This window comes from Arvicola amphibius, chromosome 5 (assembly GCF_903992535.2).
Source record: "Arvicola amphibius chromosome 5, mArvAmp1.2, whole genome shotgun sequence".
In the NCBI taxonomy this organism is placed as follows: domain Eukaryota; kingdom Metazoa; phylum Chordata; class Mammalia; order Rodentia; family Cricetidae; genus Arvicola; species Arvicola amphibius.
In genome coordinates, this window is record NC_052051.1 from 62107005 (window position 1) to 62123840 (window position 16836).

A 16836-nucleotide genomic window follows, 5' to 3' on the forward strand; every position below is an offset into this window, starting at 1 on the left:
CTGAAACGGAGGGAGTAAGAGCTGCTTAGGATGCACCTGAGGTTTCTTGTGTGGACTTCCAGGAGAGGGGTGAAATTTCAAATGAACAAGGCTGCTGCGAAATGACACCGCTCTGAGAATTGTGTTATGACCAGGAGGGGGCGCTAAATGATGTGGAGTCCCTTAAACCTTGAGGTTATTTCTAGGTATTCCAGCTTTGGACGTTTTAGAATGAGACAACGGGAACATTTTCCGATTTTCCAGAAAAAGTCAGCAATGTGATGCTGGGACCCAGGGGAAAACACAAACGCCAACAAGGAGGTATAGAAAGCCCCCAAGGAGAGGCAAAGGTGCAAAAATAAATTAATCTTTAAGTGACAAAGTCAAGTGACTAAAACCCCCTTTGGGGCGGTGGAGTGCGAGGCAAAGCTGAACAGATGGGGCAGAAGTATAGCCAAAGGAAGAAGGGAAGGAACTGGATCCCGGCTGTGGGTACGGAGGGTGCAGGACTGTGCCACTGGTCCAAGACGATTGGCAGCACCGGACAATTACCCTGAATGTGGTCTGAGGACCCATGTCAGAGAACCCGAAACAGAAGGAAACTGGCGCCGGGGCTTGTGGCATGTACTTGGTGTTGGGAACTTTTCCAGGGAGAGCAGGGATTTAAGCTTAAGGGAACAGTATGACTGAAGGAAGGAATCTCAACACCTAGGATGGCCGAATCCATTACTGAAATTCAGGAAGCCCCGTGCCTTGAATGGAACGACCAATGTGCAAGAAGTGCAGGAGGTGGCAGAGGACGATGCCCAAGTCTGAGAAAGGAAACATCAGCCCAATCAGTCTTTTCCTGTGTGGAGATAGGAGGTGTGCACAAAGCAAAAGGATAGGTAGATACATAGAAAAGGATTTTGCAACCACCACTCCCCTCTCCCCTTATTCCTCTGAGTACCTCGGTTTCACCATCTTCCACCCTCGGGAATATTTTCTGAGCAATTTACACCCTTCTGTCCAGCTCCCTGATTGATTTGCTCAGGCTGAACACTGTGAGATTGTAACATACAGGCTGCTTTCGTGCCCCACCCATCCAGCACATGCTCGTTCTTTCTCTCTGCAGCATTGGCAACTGTTATAAACCCAACACGTGCATTCTGAACGACACGTGACAGGGGTACTGTCAAAAAGCACAACGGTGCGAAGGGTCTGTCGGGCTCGGGCTCTGGATCCGACAGCATCTTCTCACTCTGAAGCCTTTGTGTTCTTTCTCCTCTGCGGCGCTGTTTCCTGGTGCTAGTCACGACACAGGCAGTGGTCCCTGTTTCTGTCTAAACATCAGTCCCTGGCTTGCTGTCAGAGACCCGACTTTAAATGGCTGAAGGGGCTTGATAAACGGTGTGAAAATTTTATGGTCCTTCCGTCAGGTACCATAATTTATTATCACATAATGCGCAGTTAGAAGAACCGAAAAGGAACCATCCCACAAAGGCAAACGGTGTGGCGGCAATGGCCCCCTGACACTCTGAGGCCACAGGCGTTATATGGATCCAATAAGAAAGTTGCTTCTAGAAATGGGAAAACAGCCTCTTGATCTTGCAGAATGTTTTTAGACACCTAAAGGCTCTTTTTATTACTGTGGCTGATTAAAATGAAAAGTTTAAACGACTAAAATGTTCTTTTTGATGAGTTTTTGCCATGAACTGTGGGCCTTGCAGTCCAGCGGGCCTCGAGCCCTTTGATCCTGGGCACTCCCATAAATTCAGACCCATAAAACATCATTGGATTTGGCTTTATTGGTGTGGCTGATCTTGCCAGATTCGTAAGGCAATCTCGTTTTCTCCCCTCCTCTGTTTTGAGCCCATCCACCATCGCTTTCCAGCTCGGGGGAAAGGAGTTTCCATTGGCTTCTGACATTCACACTACCCAAAGCGAGCCACTCCCCCCGGAACATCAGGGTTTCACAGGAAAACCACGGAACCGTGCGTCAAGATCAGAAAGAGCGGTACTCTCTGTGCTCAGGACTGACTATCAAAAAGGAAATCGTGTTCTGTATCACAACCACCAGAGTGTTTCGCCGCCTGAGATAGTTAAAGATGGTGTGGCTGACTGGGAGCCTAGCTTTAACAGTTGAGCCAACTGAACAACACAAGTCTGAGATGGGAAAAAAAAAAAGTGCAGGCAGATTTACAAACTCTAAGTGTCTAAATTTAAAAAAAAAAAAACTTGTATTCATGGGAGAAGTAAGGAATTACTCAATCATACATTTGTTATGAAAAGATATTTGATAAACACAACTTAAATATTAGATTTATTTCCATTCCTTGTCTTCCAATCATTCTCTAGGATTTGCATCTGTGCCAGAGTCCCACATTCCTGTAACTGGAAAAGTACAATTTTTACTATAAAGAATTTATGAAGCGGATTTGATCCACTGCACGAGGAGGAGAAAGAGGAACAAGAGGTAGGCAAGGAGGAGGAGGCAGCAGAATCGCCATCACGGTTTACGAGCAAGCAAGACTACAAAGAACTTTAGAGAGGCCTGCACTAAAGACCAATATAATCAATAGCTATGTCTTAAGGGATAAAACATCAGATTGGGCTGTTAGGAAAATCTAATGATGCATTTAGCCTACTCACTGGGCCAGGAATTATTTGAGCCGAGGAAGAAATTTTCAATAATTTTCTATGTCATGGATTTTCCTGAAAGCTGGAAAACTGTCCTCGCTAGAGTCAGGAGATGGCTCAACAAGTCTACGTAGAGTGATGTTGAGTACGCATTTCAGTCTCCAGCTGATGCCCTGTGACTGTCCCAGAGGCACGCTCTCGGGGACCATCCAGAAGAGGAGCCGTCCCCACATACTCATGTCCTTGTCTTCTACTGTGAACTCATTCAGTTAAGTCATGTAAGTCAGGCTGATTTCTACACCAAGACAGAGCAAATATTAACCATTTCCCATAGTTCAACCTTTGGACTTTCTCTGTCGAATTTGAAGACTGTATGAACACTCTGAATTCTGTTTATCATATCTCTAGAGCAGATAGAACGAAAACAGACACAGGTACACAGCTATATGACATGGCCCCCTACAGATATTCCGAGGAACTGCCGCTGTTGATGGACGCAACCGTCTGGTTGCGTATGTATAACAAGTTCAGATATGGAAGGATGCCCAGTCGTCACTCAAATATGACACTATGTTATCGTCTCCCTTTCCCTCCCTGGTAATTCATTTAAGTATTTAATGTATACTTACAAGATCCTGGGTACCACAGGCAGCATCAAGCTGTAAATATTTAAAGCAGTGATCCTCAACCTTCCTAATGCTGTGACCCTTTAATACAGTTCCTAATGTTACAGTGAGATCCAATCATAAAATTATTTCATTGCTACTTCATAACTCTAATTTTGCTAATTATGAATTGTAATGTAAATATCTGATATGCAGACTGTCTGACATTTGACCCCCCCCCCAAAGGGGTCATGACCTCAGATTGAGAACCAGATTAAAAGAGGAGCAATGGAAAGAGCTTCAATAGTTCGGGGTTCAGCAGAGACCAACACTGGCAGAGATACAATGCAAGTGCTCGTGGTCAGACAGCGTAGCTCTTTCCTTTATCCCTGCACCTTGAAGCCACCAATATCTCTGTCCTGAATGACCATGACCCTTCCTAGATGCCCCTCCATTTCCTAAAATCCACCTCTTCAACAGCAAGCAGGGCCTTGGGAACCGTTTCAGCTTCCACATACTACCAGCCAGTGGATCTCATCACGTCCGGAGGGCAAAACTAGAGGACTTGACAAAAGCCCTGCAAGGCCTCGTGCCTTCCTGTGCTGTGGCCTACATGGATGGGCAGGATTGCAAACCTGCAGGCCAATGTGTGTCTCACTCCAGCATTACCTTAGAGTGATACTGTAGGGCCTCATATGCAGGAAGCTCTGTTTCACAGGCCCCTCTTCCTTCCACATACATATAAACACAGAACCTGAGCCCTGGTAGAATGACTGTCCCCTTCCGAGACACAGCACATAAAGGCTGAAAAGTTCTGCTTCAAAGCTTCCTTTTCAGTGGCAGTCCTGTTTGCCACTCGTGATGTTCTAGTGACAAAGCTCTCTGTGGTCCTTTCGCATAGCCCGGCTTTTCGTACCTTTTGCTCTTCTTTCAATGTCCCTTCCTAATAGTTTCTGTCCTTGTCCCCACAGATCACTGCTCTAAAACTCAGCATGCAACATTCCATGAAAGATATCTTCTCTTATTCTTATCCTATCTCGCCCTCCTTTCCTTTGCTTCCCCTCTCTCCCTCACTTCCTCTCCCTCCCTCTTTTCCCTTTCCTCCTCTCCTCTCCCCATCCTTTCCTCTCTTTCCCCTCTTTCCCTCACTCCCTCTCTCTCCCTCTTTTCTCTTCCTTCCTATCCTCTCCCCATCCCAATGCATGGGGGTCTGATCTGGTTCCTCTAGCATCTGCAAAGTGCCAGCAACCACTAGGCACTTTATTAATATGCACTGAAAGAACGAACAAATGATAGAGATAGCTCTAACTTCCTTTTCGACTTTTAGATGTACACAATGGATGTGTGGATGAATACACAGGAAAATAGATGAGAAAGAAGCTATATACTTCTATAAAGAGATTTTAGCTTTATCTCTGTACATAAATATACACATTTTATGAGTATGTTTCTCTATAAAATAACTAAGTTGGATTATTTTTTTAAAGTTAATTTGTTTAAAGCAAAACATCTTAGTTTAAAATGGGAGAGGCTTCAAGCATCCTAAGAAAGCCTCCTTGGCTGGTTCTGAGAGGAAAAGGGCCAACCTGACCTCCAGTGGTGAATCTAGGGATTGCTTCCAAAATAAAACAGATTCCCTATCAAACGGAAAACCACATTTGCCAGTTAAGATTATTTAATATGTACGTTAATAACAGATAAAGAAGATGAAAACAAAATCGATGGAACAGTATCAACATATACAGCAGCTTCCACAGACAAAATAAGAAATTCTCATCCATTTATGGAAATCAGAGACATATATATCAAATTACATTTCAGGAAATTTTTCTTCATAACAAACCATGATCCTGGAATTCAGGGAGGACTTGTACTGATGGTATGTGAAGGGGCACCGATAACAGTACAAATCTCTGTGCTACGGGGAACCAAGGAACATAGTCTTCATTCTACCTTGCCCCTCTCCCCTGTCCATTGGCACAACATGACAACATGTGAATTATAGGGGGTAAACGCTCAGGCTGAGGTTCCCTGAATGTAAGATGTACCAGGTCTACCCACAGGGTTCTAAGGAGCCTAAGGGTCTCATTCGCAACATCGGCAGACCAGCAAATGCATAGGATTTAATTCCACTCGACTCGTAACAGTTTATATTATGCACTATGGAAAGATGGATTAAAAATAGTCCCTAAGGGATTCTCTTTCTTCCTTTATTGGCATCTTAGTTACGCTGATATGAACACTTGGGGGAATACCAGGAAAGTTTTACAAAATGTCAAGTTTCACATTTGTGGCAGTTTTGTGTAATGTCCAAATGGCTCCCTTGACTTCACGGAAATTATGATTTAAATGAACCGTGGTGATTAAGACAAATATACAAATGAATAGGTCTCGGATTAACATTTTTGTGAGCTGAAGTGTATCAGCTCACGGGTAGTGTGCACTCAGTTTGTTCCAACAGCAAGGTGCAAACCATTAGAAGGGACCAAGGAAGAGGGCCAGGGATGAATAAGTAAGAACGCCCACAAGTTTCTCCTCATGGAGGCCACCATGAATGGTAATTCAGTTCTCTGGGGGACAAGGTACAATCTAAGTTAATTTTCCACTTGGCAGCTCTCCCTGGACCGTTTTGCTTGTGGGAGTGACCACAAATGTGACTGCATTGTGCAATGAGCGGAGCCTGCCAGAGGCCAGGGCTCAGTGATGCTTCTCCTCACTTAGGAACGGAGCGGAGCTTGTGATGAATGGAGTGAACCAAAAAACGCTTCCCGTAAAGGGAAGGTCAAGTGCTGGCGGGTCCATTTCCTCGTATCCCACAACCCAAAGAATAGCAGTTCAGAGCAGACCAAACAGCCTGTCATTCCTTGGATGGTTCCAGACTGCTTAAAGTGCTGGCCCTACGTGTGACTGCTAAACTATCCAGCTCCCTGCAGGCCGCGAAGGCAATGGCTTTTACTTTTACTCTTTCACCTTGAAAAAGGAAGCAATCGAGATCCAAAGAAGTCTTTCCGCCCCACATTCACACTTCCTCCTGATGCTGAGGAGAAAACGGGGCCTCCCAAAGATGTTTTCCTGACTGTTTTAGGAGCTGCTTCCTTCTGCAAGTGGCGTACCTGATGAGACTCCGCTTAGGGTACAGCTGGAACCCCATCACACATCTCGCCACAGGCCACTGAGAGTGAGTGGTTCACGGGCTAACAAGAACAACATCTAGAAGGAGCTAAAAGGCTTTTGCTTCTTTTAAGGGTACAGGGCAGGTAGGGATTTAGAGGTTCTGAATTAGACAACCCTATACTGAGATGTGATGGATACATCAAACTTTTTTAAAGTTGGCATTCAAAGATTCTCCTAGGGATCATGTGGTCTGGTTCTTCATTTGAGATATTGGGAAGATAAGCCCAAAGTGTTTCTTTAAGTTCATGATATTCACAGTGACTAATGGATCAGAATCTAGAAGTCTAATGTTCTTTGAATTAATGCTATATTGCTTAGTGGAATGAATGATACTTTCAAATCAGCCCTACCTCGCTGGATTCAACTCAGGGTTTTCATTTACTAGTTTAGAACTTCTGACAAGTCACAACCTTTACAGGTTTTATGTTGGACACATGACAGGAACTTGATTAAAGTCGGATACATTTATTTTCACGCATAAATTATAAGAAATATTTGTATGTAACCTGTGGACCAAGAACTTTTTTAGGGTACTTCCCCTAGAAAGCTTCAAATGTCAACCCGACGCACCCTAGAGCAGTGGGTCTCAACTTTCTACTGCTGCGACCCTTTAATATAGTTCTTCATGCTGTGGTGACCCCCCCCAACCATAAAATTGTTCCATTGTAGCTGCTACTTCATAACTGTAGTTCTGCTACTGTTATGGATGACAATGTAAATATCTGATATGCAGGATATCTCACCGCCCACAGGTTGAGGACAGCTGCCTAGAGTCTCCAGAGAAGGAAGTCTCAAATGAGGGAAAGAACAGATCCAAGTGGCCTGTGGGCATGCCTGTTTGATTGCTGATTGATAAGGGAGGATATAACCCACTGTGGGTGGAACCATTCCCTGAGTAATAAGGAAGCTATCTAGGCATGAGCTTAAAAGAGAGAAAATAAGAGGGTTCCTCGGTGATTTCTGTTTCTGTTACTGATTGAGTTTCTGTTCTGACTTTCCTTGACCATGGACTTTGGCCTGACAATGTAAGAAGAAAAAATAAAGAAAAAAGAAAAGAAAATGAAAAAAAAAAGGTTCCTTCTCAAAATTGCTTTTGAACAGAGTGGTTTATCACAGCAACAGAGATGATTGGGTCGGCTCTGTATTAGACAGAGAGAAAAACAAAAATCATCTGCCCCTGAGATGCCTTGAGTAAGCAGACCAGAGGCCAGAGTCTTGCAGCAGAAATGTGAGGGAAATCCTAAAAAAACTTGAGTGGAATTCAGAAAGCAACTTCTGCATGGAGATAATAAATTATATGACATCACAACATGGAGATCAAAAGAGAAGTTTCTCATGGGGGAGTGATTCAAATTTCTGTAGCTCTTCTCCAACACGGCAAACCTGCACCAAACGAACAAGTAGCTATTTCTCAAACTGAACTGACTAGAAACCACAAACCTTTCTTGCAGAGTATTTCAGAAAGCTGCTGTTCTATAGAACCAGCTTCACGGCTTGTTAAAATGCATGTGAGAGTAACGAAAAAATTGACACCAGTTAAGAGGTTTCTGAGTGTGCAATGACCAAAAGTTAATTAAAACCAACCGTGTAATGAATCTGAGGTCACTCTGTCAGCCCCGTTTGAAAAACATACACGCGCTCACTTCCCATTGCATATGTTATCATGTCGCATAATCCCCGTGAATGCTGCCAGAGGTAGTTCAACTCAGGGAAAACAATGACACGTTATGAACCACACTGTCTTTACTGTCCCAGAAGCTTTCCACTCTTATAGAAGCCATGACTTACTATAGGAAACAAATCTTTAATATTTTCCTCTCATCATTTCTTAGCACATGATATCTAAAATTACTTCTCCTTTGACTGGTCAGTGTTATAATGTCTAGTTTTAATGTTTAAGTTCCTGAATTAAGTTTCATAAAAAAAAAATCAAATGAGTTTTGGCTTGGGATTAAAACAGAACTTCCAATGACTTCTGAAATGGCTCTAAATATACTTTTGTCATTTTGTGTTTATGCAATGTGGTAATCTCAGCATTGCTTATTATAATCAATACTCTAGCTACCAATAAAACCTAAAAATTGAAGATGTTCTACATACCTCAGAATCAAATATTCAGCCAAAATTTAATTCTTTATGCAAAATTAAACATATCAATCTCACTTTATATATACCTAAATCCTCATGTATTCTCCTTAATTTTTTATTGTCAACTTGATATAACCCAGAGTCACCTGGAAAGAGGAAACCTCAATTGAAGAATTAGGTTGGCCTTTGGGCATGCCTATGGAGCATTGTGTTGTTTGTTAATTGATATAGGAAGGTCCAGTCCGCTGTGGGCAGCACCATCCCTAGGCAGGTGAGCCTGGACTTTATAAGAAAGTTAGCTAAGCATGATGAGCCAGGGAGAAAACAAGTAATCAACATTCCTCTATTGTTTCCACTTCAGCTCCAGCTTGAGTTTTTGTCCTGACTTCCTTTTGTGATGGACTCTGACCTGAAAGTACAAACCAAATAAACGTGTCCTGGCCCTCAGCCCCTCCTACTGACCCCACCCGGCCAAGTTGCTTTGGTCATGGATGTTATTGCAGCAACAGGAAAGTAACTTAGAACAACAGGACTGCATGAAAGTATTCTAGGATGAAATGAGGCCATGAGTACAGAAGCTGAAGAAGCTACAGTTCAGACCATCCTGGTATTGGGCTCTAGGATATGGGAATGGACTGAAAGCATGGTTAAGGTACACTCAAAAAGTAAGTCAAATGTACCAAAGAAATACTCATAGCAACAACAACAACAAAACTGAAAAGCACTTTAAGCTCAATTTGTCTAATTATAAAGAGGCTGAACCCAAGGAAGATGGATGAGAAGCAGCTGTGCTATAGAACTAGCACCATCAGGGTGTGTCCTGCTCAACATCCCTTGGGTGGAGTGGTGATATTAGCTGCACCACTAACATGATCAATAACGTACAGTGGCTGAGACTGAGCAAACTTTAAGTTTCAGAGAATTTACCTATTTCTTATGGTCATTGTGCAAGAAACTGAAGTCCTGGTGCCAAAGAGAACCAAGTTCTCCTACACTACCATCCAATGCAAACTAACACCTCTCCTGGTCCTTAAGCAGTGATAAAGACATAGATCAGCTATGAAAGAGTTTATGGGGGTGATTTTCAAACCCTAGTTCCTAAGGAACCTCAAAGAAATAACTATTGTACTGGGAGAGAATGAGTTATATCAACTGCCTGAAGAGGTCTGAACTGTTTCTACTCAGTGACTGTGAACTTGCTAAACAATGCTTCCTCCAAACCCTACACAGAAGCTTCTCAGGCAAGAAGCTCTAAGGAAACCCCAAAGGGAATGTTCTGTCTCTCCCTAAAGAAAGCCAAAACGATAAGATTATCAAAACTTGAACTAGACAATAATGAGTATCATGAAGATGGGATATACTAAAAGAAACACATATTGGGGAGGGGGATGTAAGAAAGAACTTTCTTATGATAAAATTGTAAATTATTTAAAATAATGACATTATGGAAAATATCTGAGCTGTCACAACTTCCTTCCCTGGTCATTTGAAATGTCAGTCAAATGTCTGTATTTGCACAGTAGTGAATAAGCACAAGGCAGCAATATCTGATTCATTCAAGGCATCAATAAAAAACTTTATGTGTGTAAGAGTCCAAATTTGAAAAGCTAGTCTGAGAACCAAACCTGGTTCTCATGCTACTCAATGACTGCCAGGAGCTAGCTCAGTGCTCCTCCACCCATTGGCCTTCATGTGACCAGCTGCAAAGGCCGATCTCCCAACAGAGCATTCTACATAGTTTCCATTGCTGGAGGGAGAAGTGGACAACTGACTCAAACCAGCACAGAAAGACAGGCTAAGGAAGTCCTGAAACATCTGACTTCTCCATGCCCTGTTGATGAAAAAGAAAGTGTAACTGGAAGTCTGCTGGGACATGAACATCAAAGCACTGGTCCTCCTGGCCATTGCCTTCCATCAGTCCAGTGGAAGGATGACATAGGTAGGGGTGATATTCAGAGAGCATCCACAAGTATAGCCATGCTGGATTTTGATCTGTGTATGTTACAAATAGCATCTACTCTGACTGGTTGCTGTTGTTGCCAAACTATTCATCTCATTGTGTTTGCATTATCATTCAGAAACAGGAGCTAGTTAAAGCACACAGGAGTCAAGTAGGTAAACCATCCAGGGCAGACAGTGGTGGACAGAAAAGTATAGGTGAAGTGGATACCAGCTACCATGTTGAGCAGTTTGAAGCTTTATGGAACAACATGAGTGCCAAATTTTCTAATGTATTTAAACAAAATGCTGGAACTCTATTTCTTACACACAAACCACTACATTTAAAATGAGTATTCCTATTTCAAATCTTTAAAGTACTATACTTGAAACAAAATGCTTCTTGGGGGCAGACCACAGACTGCTGGCTGTCTGCCTGTGACTACAGCATGTTTCAAGAAATAGTTAACTATAGAAACTGGGCCTGATGCCTGCATGGCAGTAGAATGCCACAGGCAACTACTGCAACTTAGCATAAACATATATTTGGGGCATAAAAAAATCTAACTTCACCAACGGCATCAAAAGAAGAGATGATGATTTAAGAAATTAACTCCAAAATCTATAAAGTATAATTATGAAAATTTCTTAATATTCAGTAATGCTAATCATATCCTAATCTAACCTATATCTTAAACAGAAATTAATGTAATGGTCTGTCCTTTCCCTTTAAGAGATAAGCACTGCCCACTCCTTCCCACCATCCACTGCCAAGGGAGGCAGATCTTCCTTATGTTTATAGTCTGAGCTCCTTCCTTTTCCATCTCTCTCCCAAAGAGGTAGCTCCTGGTGTGACTCCTCTCCTCTCCACCCTCTGTTTCTTTCCTTGTCCCCCTTCTCCCTCCCTTTCTCTTTCCCTTCTATAACCCACTAAATAAATATACAACCTCAATCTGCATGGCGTACATTGGTCTCTCAGTCATCATGCGGCTCCCTCCCTAGGACCCACTGGCGCTCATGGCCCGTGGGCCACTAGGGGGCTCCCTGCCTGGGACTGACTGCCTTTGTGGCCCGCCATGGTCTTGGGACCCACTGTTCACTGCAGCCACTTGGGGAATAGCACCGTTTTATTTAAATCATAACAATGGTGCCATGACTCAAAAGCAGAAGGAAGATCCTAAAAGCAAAAGATCAGCTTGCCTCGGTTGACAGTGGAGAGAGTGGGTGGGGTTTATCTCTTAAAGGGACAGGACAGATCATTACATTCAGCTTCCCAGACATTTATTCCCTGTCATTTGCTCTTTGCTTTCCCATCTCTAGTTGTTAGTTTGGATGTTCAATGTTCCCTCAAAGCCCGTATGTTATAAGGTTGATCCCCAGCCTATAGGAAACAGGTATTTTACAGGACCTTCAGGAAGGAGAACCTAGTGGGAGAAAGTGAGGACACTAGGGGCTATGCCTTTAAAAGAAACAGTAGGATCCTGGGCCCTTCCTGTCTCTGTGCTTCACACACTCAGTGAAGTTAACAGGCCTTTTCTGCCATGTACACCCACCACAAGTCAAAGGGAACAAGGACAAATGACCATGGACTGAAACCATGAGGCAAAAATAAACCTTTCTCTGCATTGGGTCTATTATGTTGAGTGTTTGCTATAGCAGTGGCATGCTGACTAACGTGCCAAGCCTTTCTTCATTTGAGAGGTAGGATCAAAGGATTTTCTCAGCATAATATACATGTAATATGCTTAGCTCAGTGTCCACTGGAGTAATAACTCAAAAAGCTAAGCATTTCCCTCGAGTGTGAGTATTATTTAGTTGGCTCCTCACAGAGATGATTTACAAGTGGGAAAACAAATGACTCTGACAACTTCACTGTTAATAAACCTGTCTATGGAATCACTTCTGTACCTGCCGGTCTCTTAATCGTGCTTTAAATATCCACCATCAACCTCAATCCTCTTGGATAGCTCAGAACCCTTTTCATTCCCCCACACAGAAAAGGAAGTGAAGTCATTTTACACCCAGGGAAATGACAGCCTCCCTCTGTCCTTTTCCCCTGGAGTGAGATGCACCTTTCCACTTTGTTTCATTGTTAAATTAACTCATCCCCTCTACCAAACCATGTGTATTAGTGTGAATAGCTGTGACAAGAATCTGTACACTAGCTACTTATATATTTGGCTATTTGCAATGAGTTCTTGTATAACCAAAAATAATGTCTCATTTTGAATGACTTGCTCTCTTCACATATTTATTTACTGTTTCATGTGAGTGTGGGTGTGGGTAGGTGGGTGGATGTGCACACGAACATACACACATGTACTCATGCTATGGCATGCCTGTGAAGATCAGAGGACAACATATATGAGTCACTTTTCTCTTTCTACCATGTGGGCCCTGGGGATTGAACTAGGTGGCTACTTGGTGGCTGCTCAGCTACCTTACTAACCCTTCAACTGTATTTGAAAACATACTACAGAAAACTGAAAGGAGAAACTTATGTGAATCTAATAAGTAGTTAATAAACAAAATATACAAGGAATGCAGATGACATCATACAGGAAAACAAGCTGATTTTAAAAGGAGCAAGGAAGGAGTAGCTATTTCCCAGAAGTATACATAAAATGGCCACTAAGTATATGGAAATATGTGTAGCATTACTATCAGGGAAACGCAAATTAAAACGGGATATCGCTTCTCACTTGTGCAAATGGCTATTACCAAAATAGATGAGGATAACAAGTACTGGCAAGGGCATGGTAACCAGAGAGCCATTAATTCCTTTCATGGGAATATAAACTAGGAGAGCTATTAAAAACTGAACCACCCTATGAATGAATAGCTCCACTACTATATATGTCCCAAAAGGAAGCTATAGCTGCAGTCCTATGCTAACTACAACATGGTTCACAAAAGGCAAGATATAGAATCAATCTGGGTGTGTGTAAAAGAATGAAAGGATAAAAAATGTGGACTATGCATCTATACAATGGAATATTATTCAGCCTTAAAAAAGGAAATCCTGTCACTTTTAGTAATATGGATGAACCTGAAAGATGCTAAAAAACATAAACTGGACACAGATATATAAATACTATGTGATCTCCTTATATGATTGATTTAAGAAAGCTGAATTCACAAAAACAAAATCATGGCTTCTAAAGCAGGGGATGATAGGTAGGGAAATAATCAAAAAGAGGTTGATTAAAGGATATAAACTTTCAGTAAGATAGGAGAAGGGAGTTGAAGTGATTGGTTGTAGTTGTCGTGATAGTAGCAAGTATTACATACCTGAACACTGCTAACAGACTGGAATCTACTTACTAAAAATCAGTTAAGTATATGGCATAATACTTTTGTTAATGAATCCCAGTCATGATACAAAGTATGATATTCTAAAACATGTTGTACACTGTAAATCATATCCAACTCCTATTTGTCAACAAAAACAAAATGAAGAGGAAGAATATCTGATCGATAAATTCATTGAAGTAGCATATTTATAATTAAACTCAGTGTAGCCACTCCAGAACGCATACTGTCTCCAAACAAGCCACGTGCTATAAATTAGAATATCTATTTGTCAATAAAATTTAAAAGGCAAGATATTTTAGCCACAAACTGATTAAAGTGGCAAATAATGAGTTCATATTAAAAGAACAGGAGTTTTATTTTAAAAAGGCCACTATTCTTGGACAATACATGTGGCTTACCCCACCCACTCCTAACCTAGACTCAAGATATGATTCACCATCCAGCGGCTTTAAACTAAGATTCTAAACTTCCTGTCATATGCCCTGTAAGCCAACACCAAATCTAGAGATTGGCAATGCTATGGCAAACAGAGGAGGACACACTGGCACCTTCCTGCACGCCCTGAGGACACAGAATGACTCAGCACACTCTTCCTCTGCATGATATCATACCCCAGGGAGGAGCTAAGAGGCACGCAGAGGGCTGAGTGGAACAGAAATGAATTACAGGGTGCATAACACCATCCAGTTTTTTAAATACTCACCCCGAACAGTAAAAATCTCAATACTCTTGTCTTTCCTGATTTAAAAACACAGAATCACTCTTCTGGTCAAAGCCCAAGGCATTTATGGCGATTTTTTCCAATGTTAGGAAACAGGGTTTATTAAGTACTATATCCAGGTTTTCATCCCAGAATAAGGTTGGTGCCCATTGGCACCTGGGAGCTGCAAAAGAAACCTAGCTAGGTGCTGCCCACTAAGAGGAATGTTTACTTCAGCTGGGAGCTGCAACTGCTATCGAGTTAAATACTCCCCACATGAGAGAAATACTTACTTCATTCAGCACATGAGAAAAATAACCATCAGAAGGCCAGATCAAAGAAATATACCTGCAGGTTTTCGATTTCTTCTTTGTGCTCCCTCTTCAGATGCAAGATAGCAGCCTGGTATTCTGGAAGATCACAAGAGAAGCCAGTTACAAAGGAGCATGAAATGAGTCAGAAACTTCAAGGGCGCATCACCTGAATCTCTGCCGGCAGCCACCCTCCCAAGAGCCAAAGAAAAGACGTCCCATCACATGTGGACAGGAAGGAGAGCTGTTAGATCTCGTGTCCAGATGGCCAGGTTTGGAGTGAAAGGGGATTCCTTCCTTTCAATACAGCCTGGATCATGGAAAGTGCCAAATTAAGCAACCAGGGTAGGGTTAAAAAGAGAAGAGGCATGTGAACAAGTGCCAGAGAAAGAACTGGTCAGGTGTTTGTCTTCAAGGAGCTGAGAGTTCATGGCCCCCCAGAGAACAACACAGATGTGCTGAGGGAGGTTATAAAAAGAGACTTTCTATCTGAGATCACAGAACTCTATTTTTAACTCTGTTTAAAAAAGAAATGAGAGAAAGAGAGAAGAAAAAGACACGAATGAACGGAGGCTATCTGTAGTCTTTTGATCAACCAAGAAGCCAAGACTACCTGTCAATTAAAGGAACGATTCTTTGGAGAACTGAGGCCGAAAGAGGGACAAAAATTAATTTCTAGTTCACTCTTTATCTGAATATAATGACATGTCTCCCAGAAATAGGACCCAGTGTACACAGGAGCTGCAGCCAGATATGAAAGCTACCATCCCACTAGCTGGGCTAGAAGTGCAGGAGACAGCTCTATTTCAGGAGAACAGCTAAGGGGCACAGAACCACAGAACTGTACAGTTCATGCTGGAGAGATCTAGAGCCAAATGCTGTGGCCACTGACTTCTGTGTGACACACTAGCTCTTTACAAATGTGTTCACTGTCGCAAGTCTGTACTGCAAGAGACAGACTATTCCTCTAAGCTGGGGTTGAAGTCAAAAGTAGATGATGAAAGTCTGTAGTAAGCCCCACCAGGAGAAGAGCACAGCTATTAAGGGCTATGTAGCCACATTACATCCCTGTGGGGACTCTGCCCCAGTGGCAATGCTGTGGGTTCTCTATCTATACTACACCAAAGAGCACACCACTTGTTGCTATCCCCAACAAGCACTGCTATAATCAGGACCACCACCATCTTTCCAGTACCCTACACCTCCTTTCCAAGGGGCACCTTGTTCCTCTCTTACCAACGTAAACACTGAGTCTCCTCACAACAGTATGAAAGCTCTATTAAAGACATGAACCAGAGTGTATGCCACTTCTGGCTTTCCATGGAACTTGGAATGAAGACTCCTACCTGTATGGGCTGGGGAGGTTACTCCATGGCTAAAGTGCTTTCTGCACAAGCATGGAAGTTGAGTTCAGATACCCAACACCACAAATAAAAGCCAGATATGGCAGATGCATCTACACCCGAAGAGCTGGGCCAGAGGAAGGAGACAGGTGGAGGTCAGGGGCTCACTAGCCAGACAGCCAAAATAGAAAAGTCTAGGTTCAATGACATGCCCCATCCCCCAAAATGTGGTTGAGATTAACTGAAGAAACAACGGATATCAAACTCTTGTGCCTCCACCCCTACCACACAAGTATGGACAAGCACACCTATATACATGGGCACACAGGAACAAACACACACAAAGACACACACACACAAAGACACACATTCACACACAGAGAGACACACATAGAAAGACACAAACACATATATACACATTCTCTCTCTCTCTCTCTCTCTCTCTCTCTCTCTCTCACACACACACACACACACACATACACACACACACACACACACATCAAGGACTTCAGCCCAAAGACTTCTTTCTCATGATCTGTTTCCTTTCACCTCATATTACTCCTTCTACTTGCCCATTATATTCCACACACACACAATGGCTTCGTATCATCTCTTAAATTTGTCAAATGCTTTTCTAATGGACTTTGATGTAGAGTTCCAACCTACATGACAATAAATATGAGCCCCAATCCTCCCAATTTTCTATGAAGCAGTCAAAAGAAATCAGTTAATTCAACCTTCTTGAAAAGGTGTAATGCCTCTTG

At 42.5% G+C, this 16836-nt stretch overlaps 1 protein-coding gene across 3 annotated transcripts in view; it reads right to left on the bottom strand.

Annotated features, from left to right (window-relative positions):
* Positions 1 to 16836, bottom strand: part of Fmn1 (formin 1) — a 330990-nt gene that overhangs the window by 196608 nt on the left and 117546 nt on the right. For all 3 annotated transcript variants that reach the window (XM_038330188.1, XM_038330186.1, XM_038330189.1), the window contains one exon: positions 14767 to 14828. In XM_038330188.1, coding sequence (XP_038186116.1) covers positions 14767 to 14828 — 62 coding nt within the window. The remainder of the gene's footprint in view (positions 1 to 14766; positions 14829 to 16836) is intronic.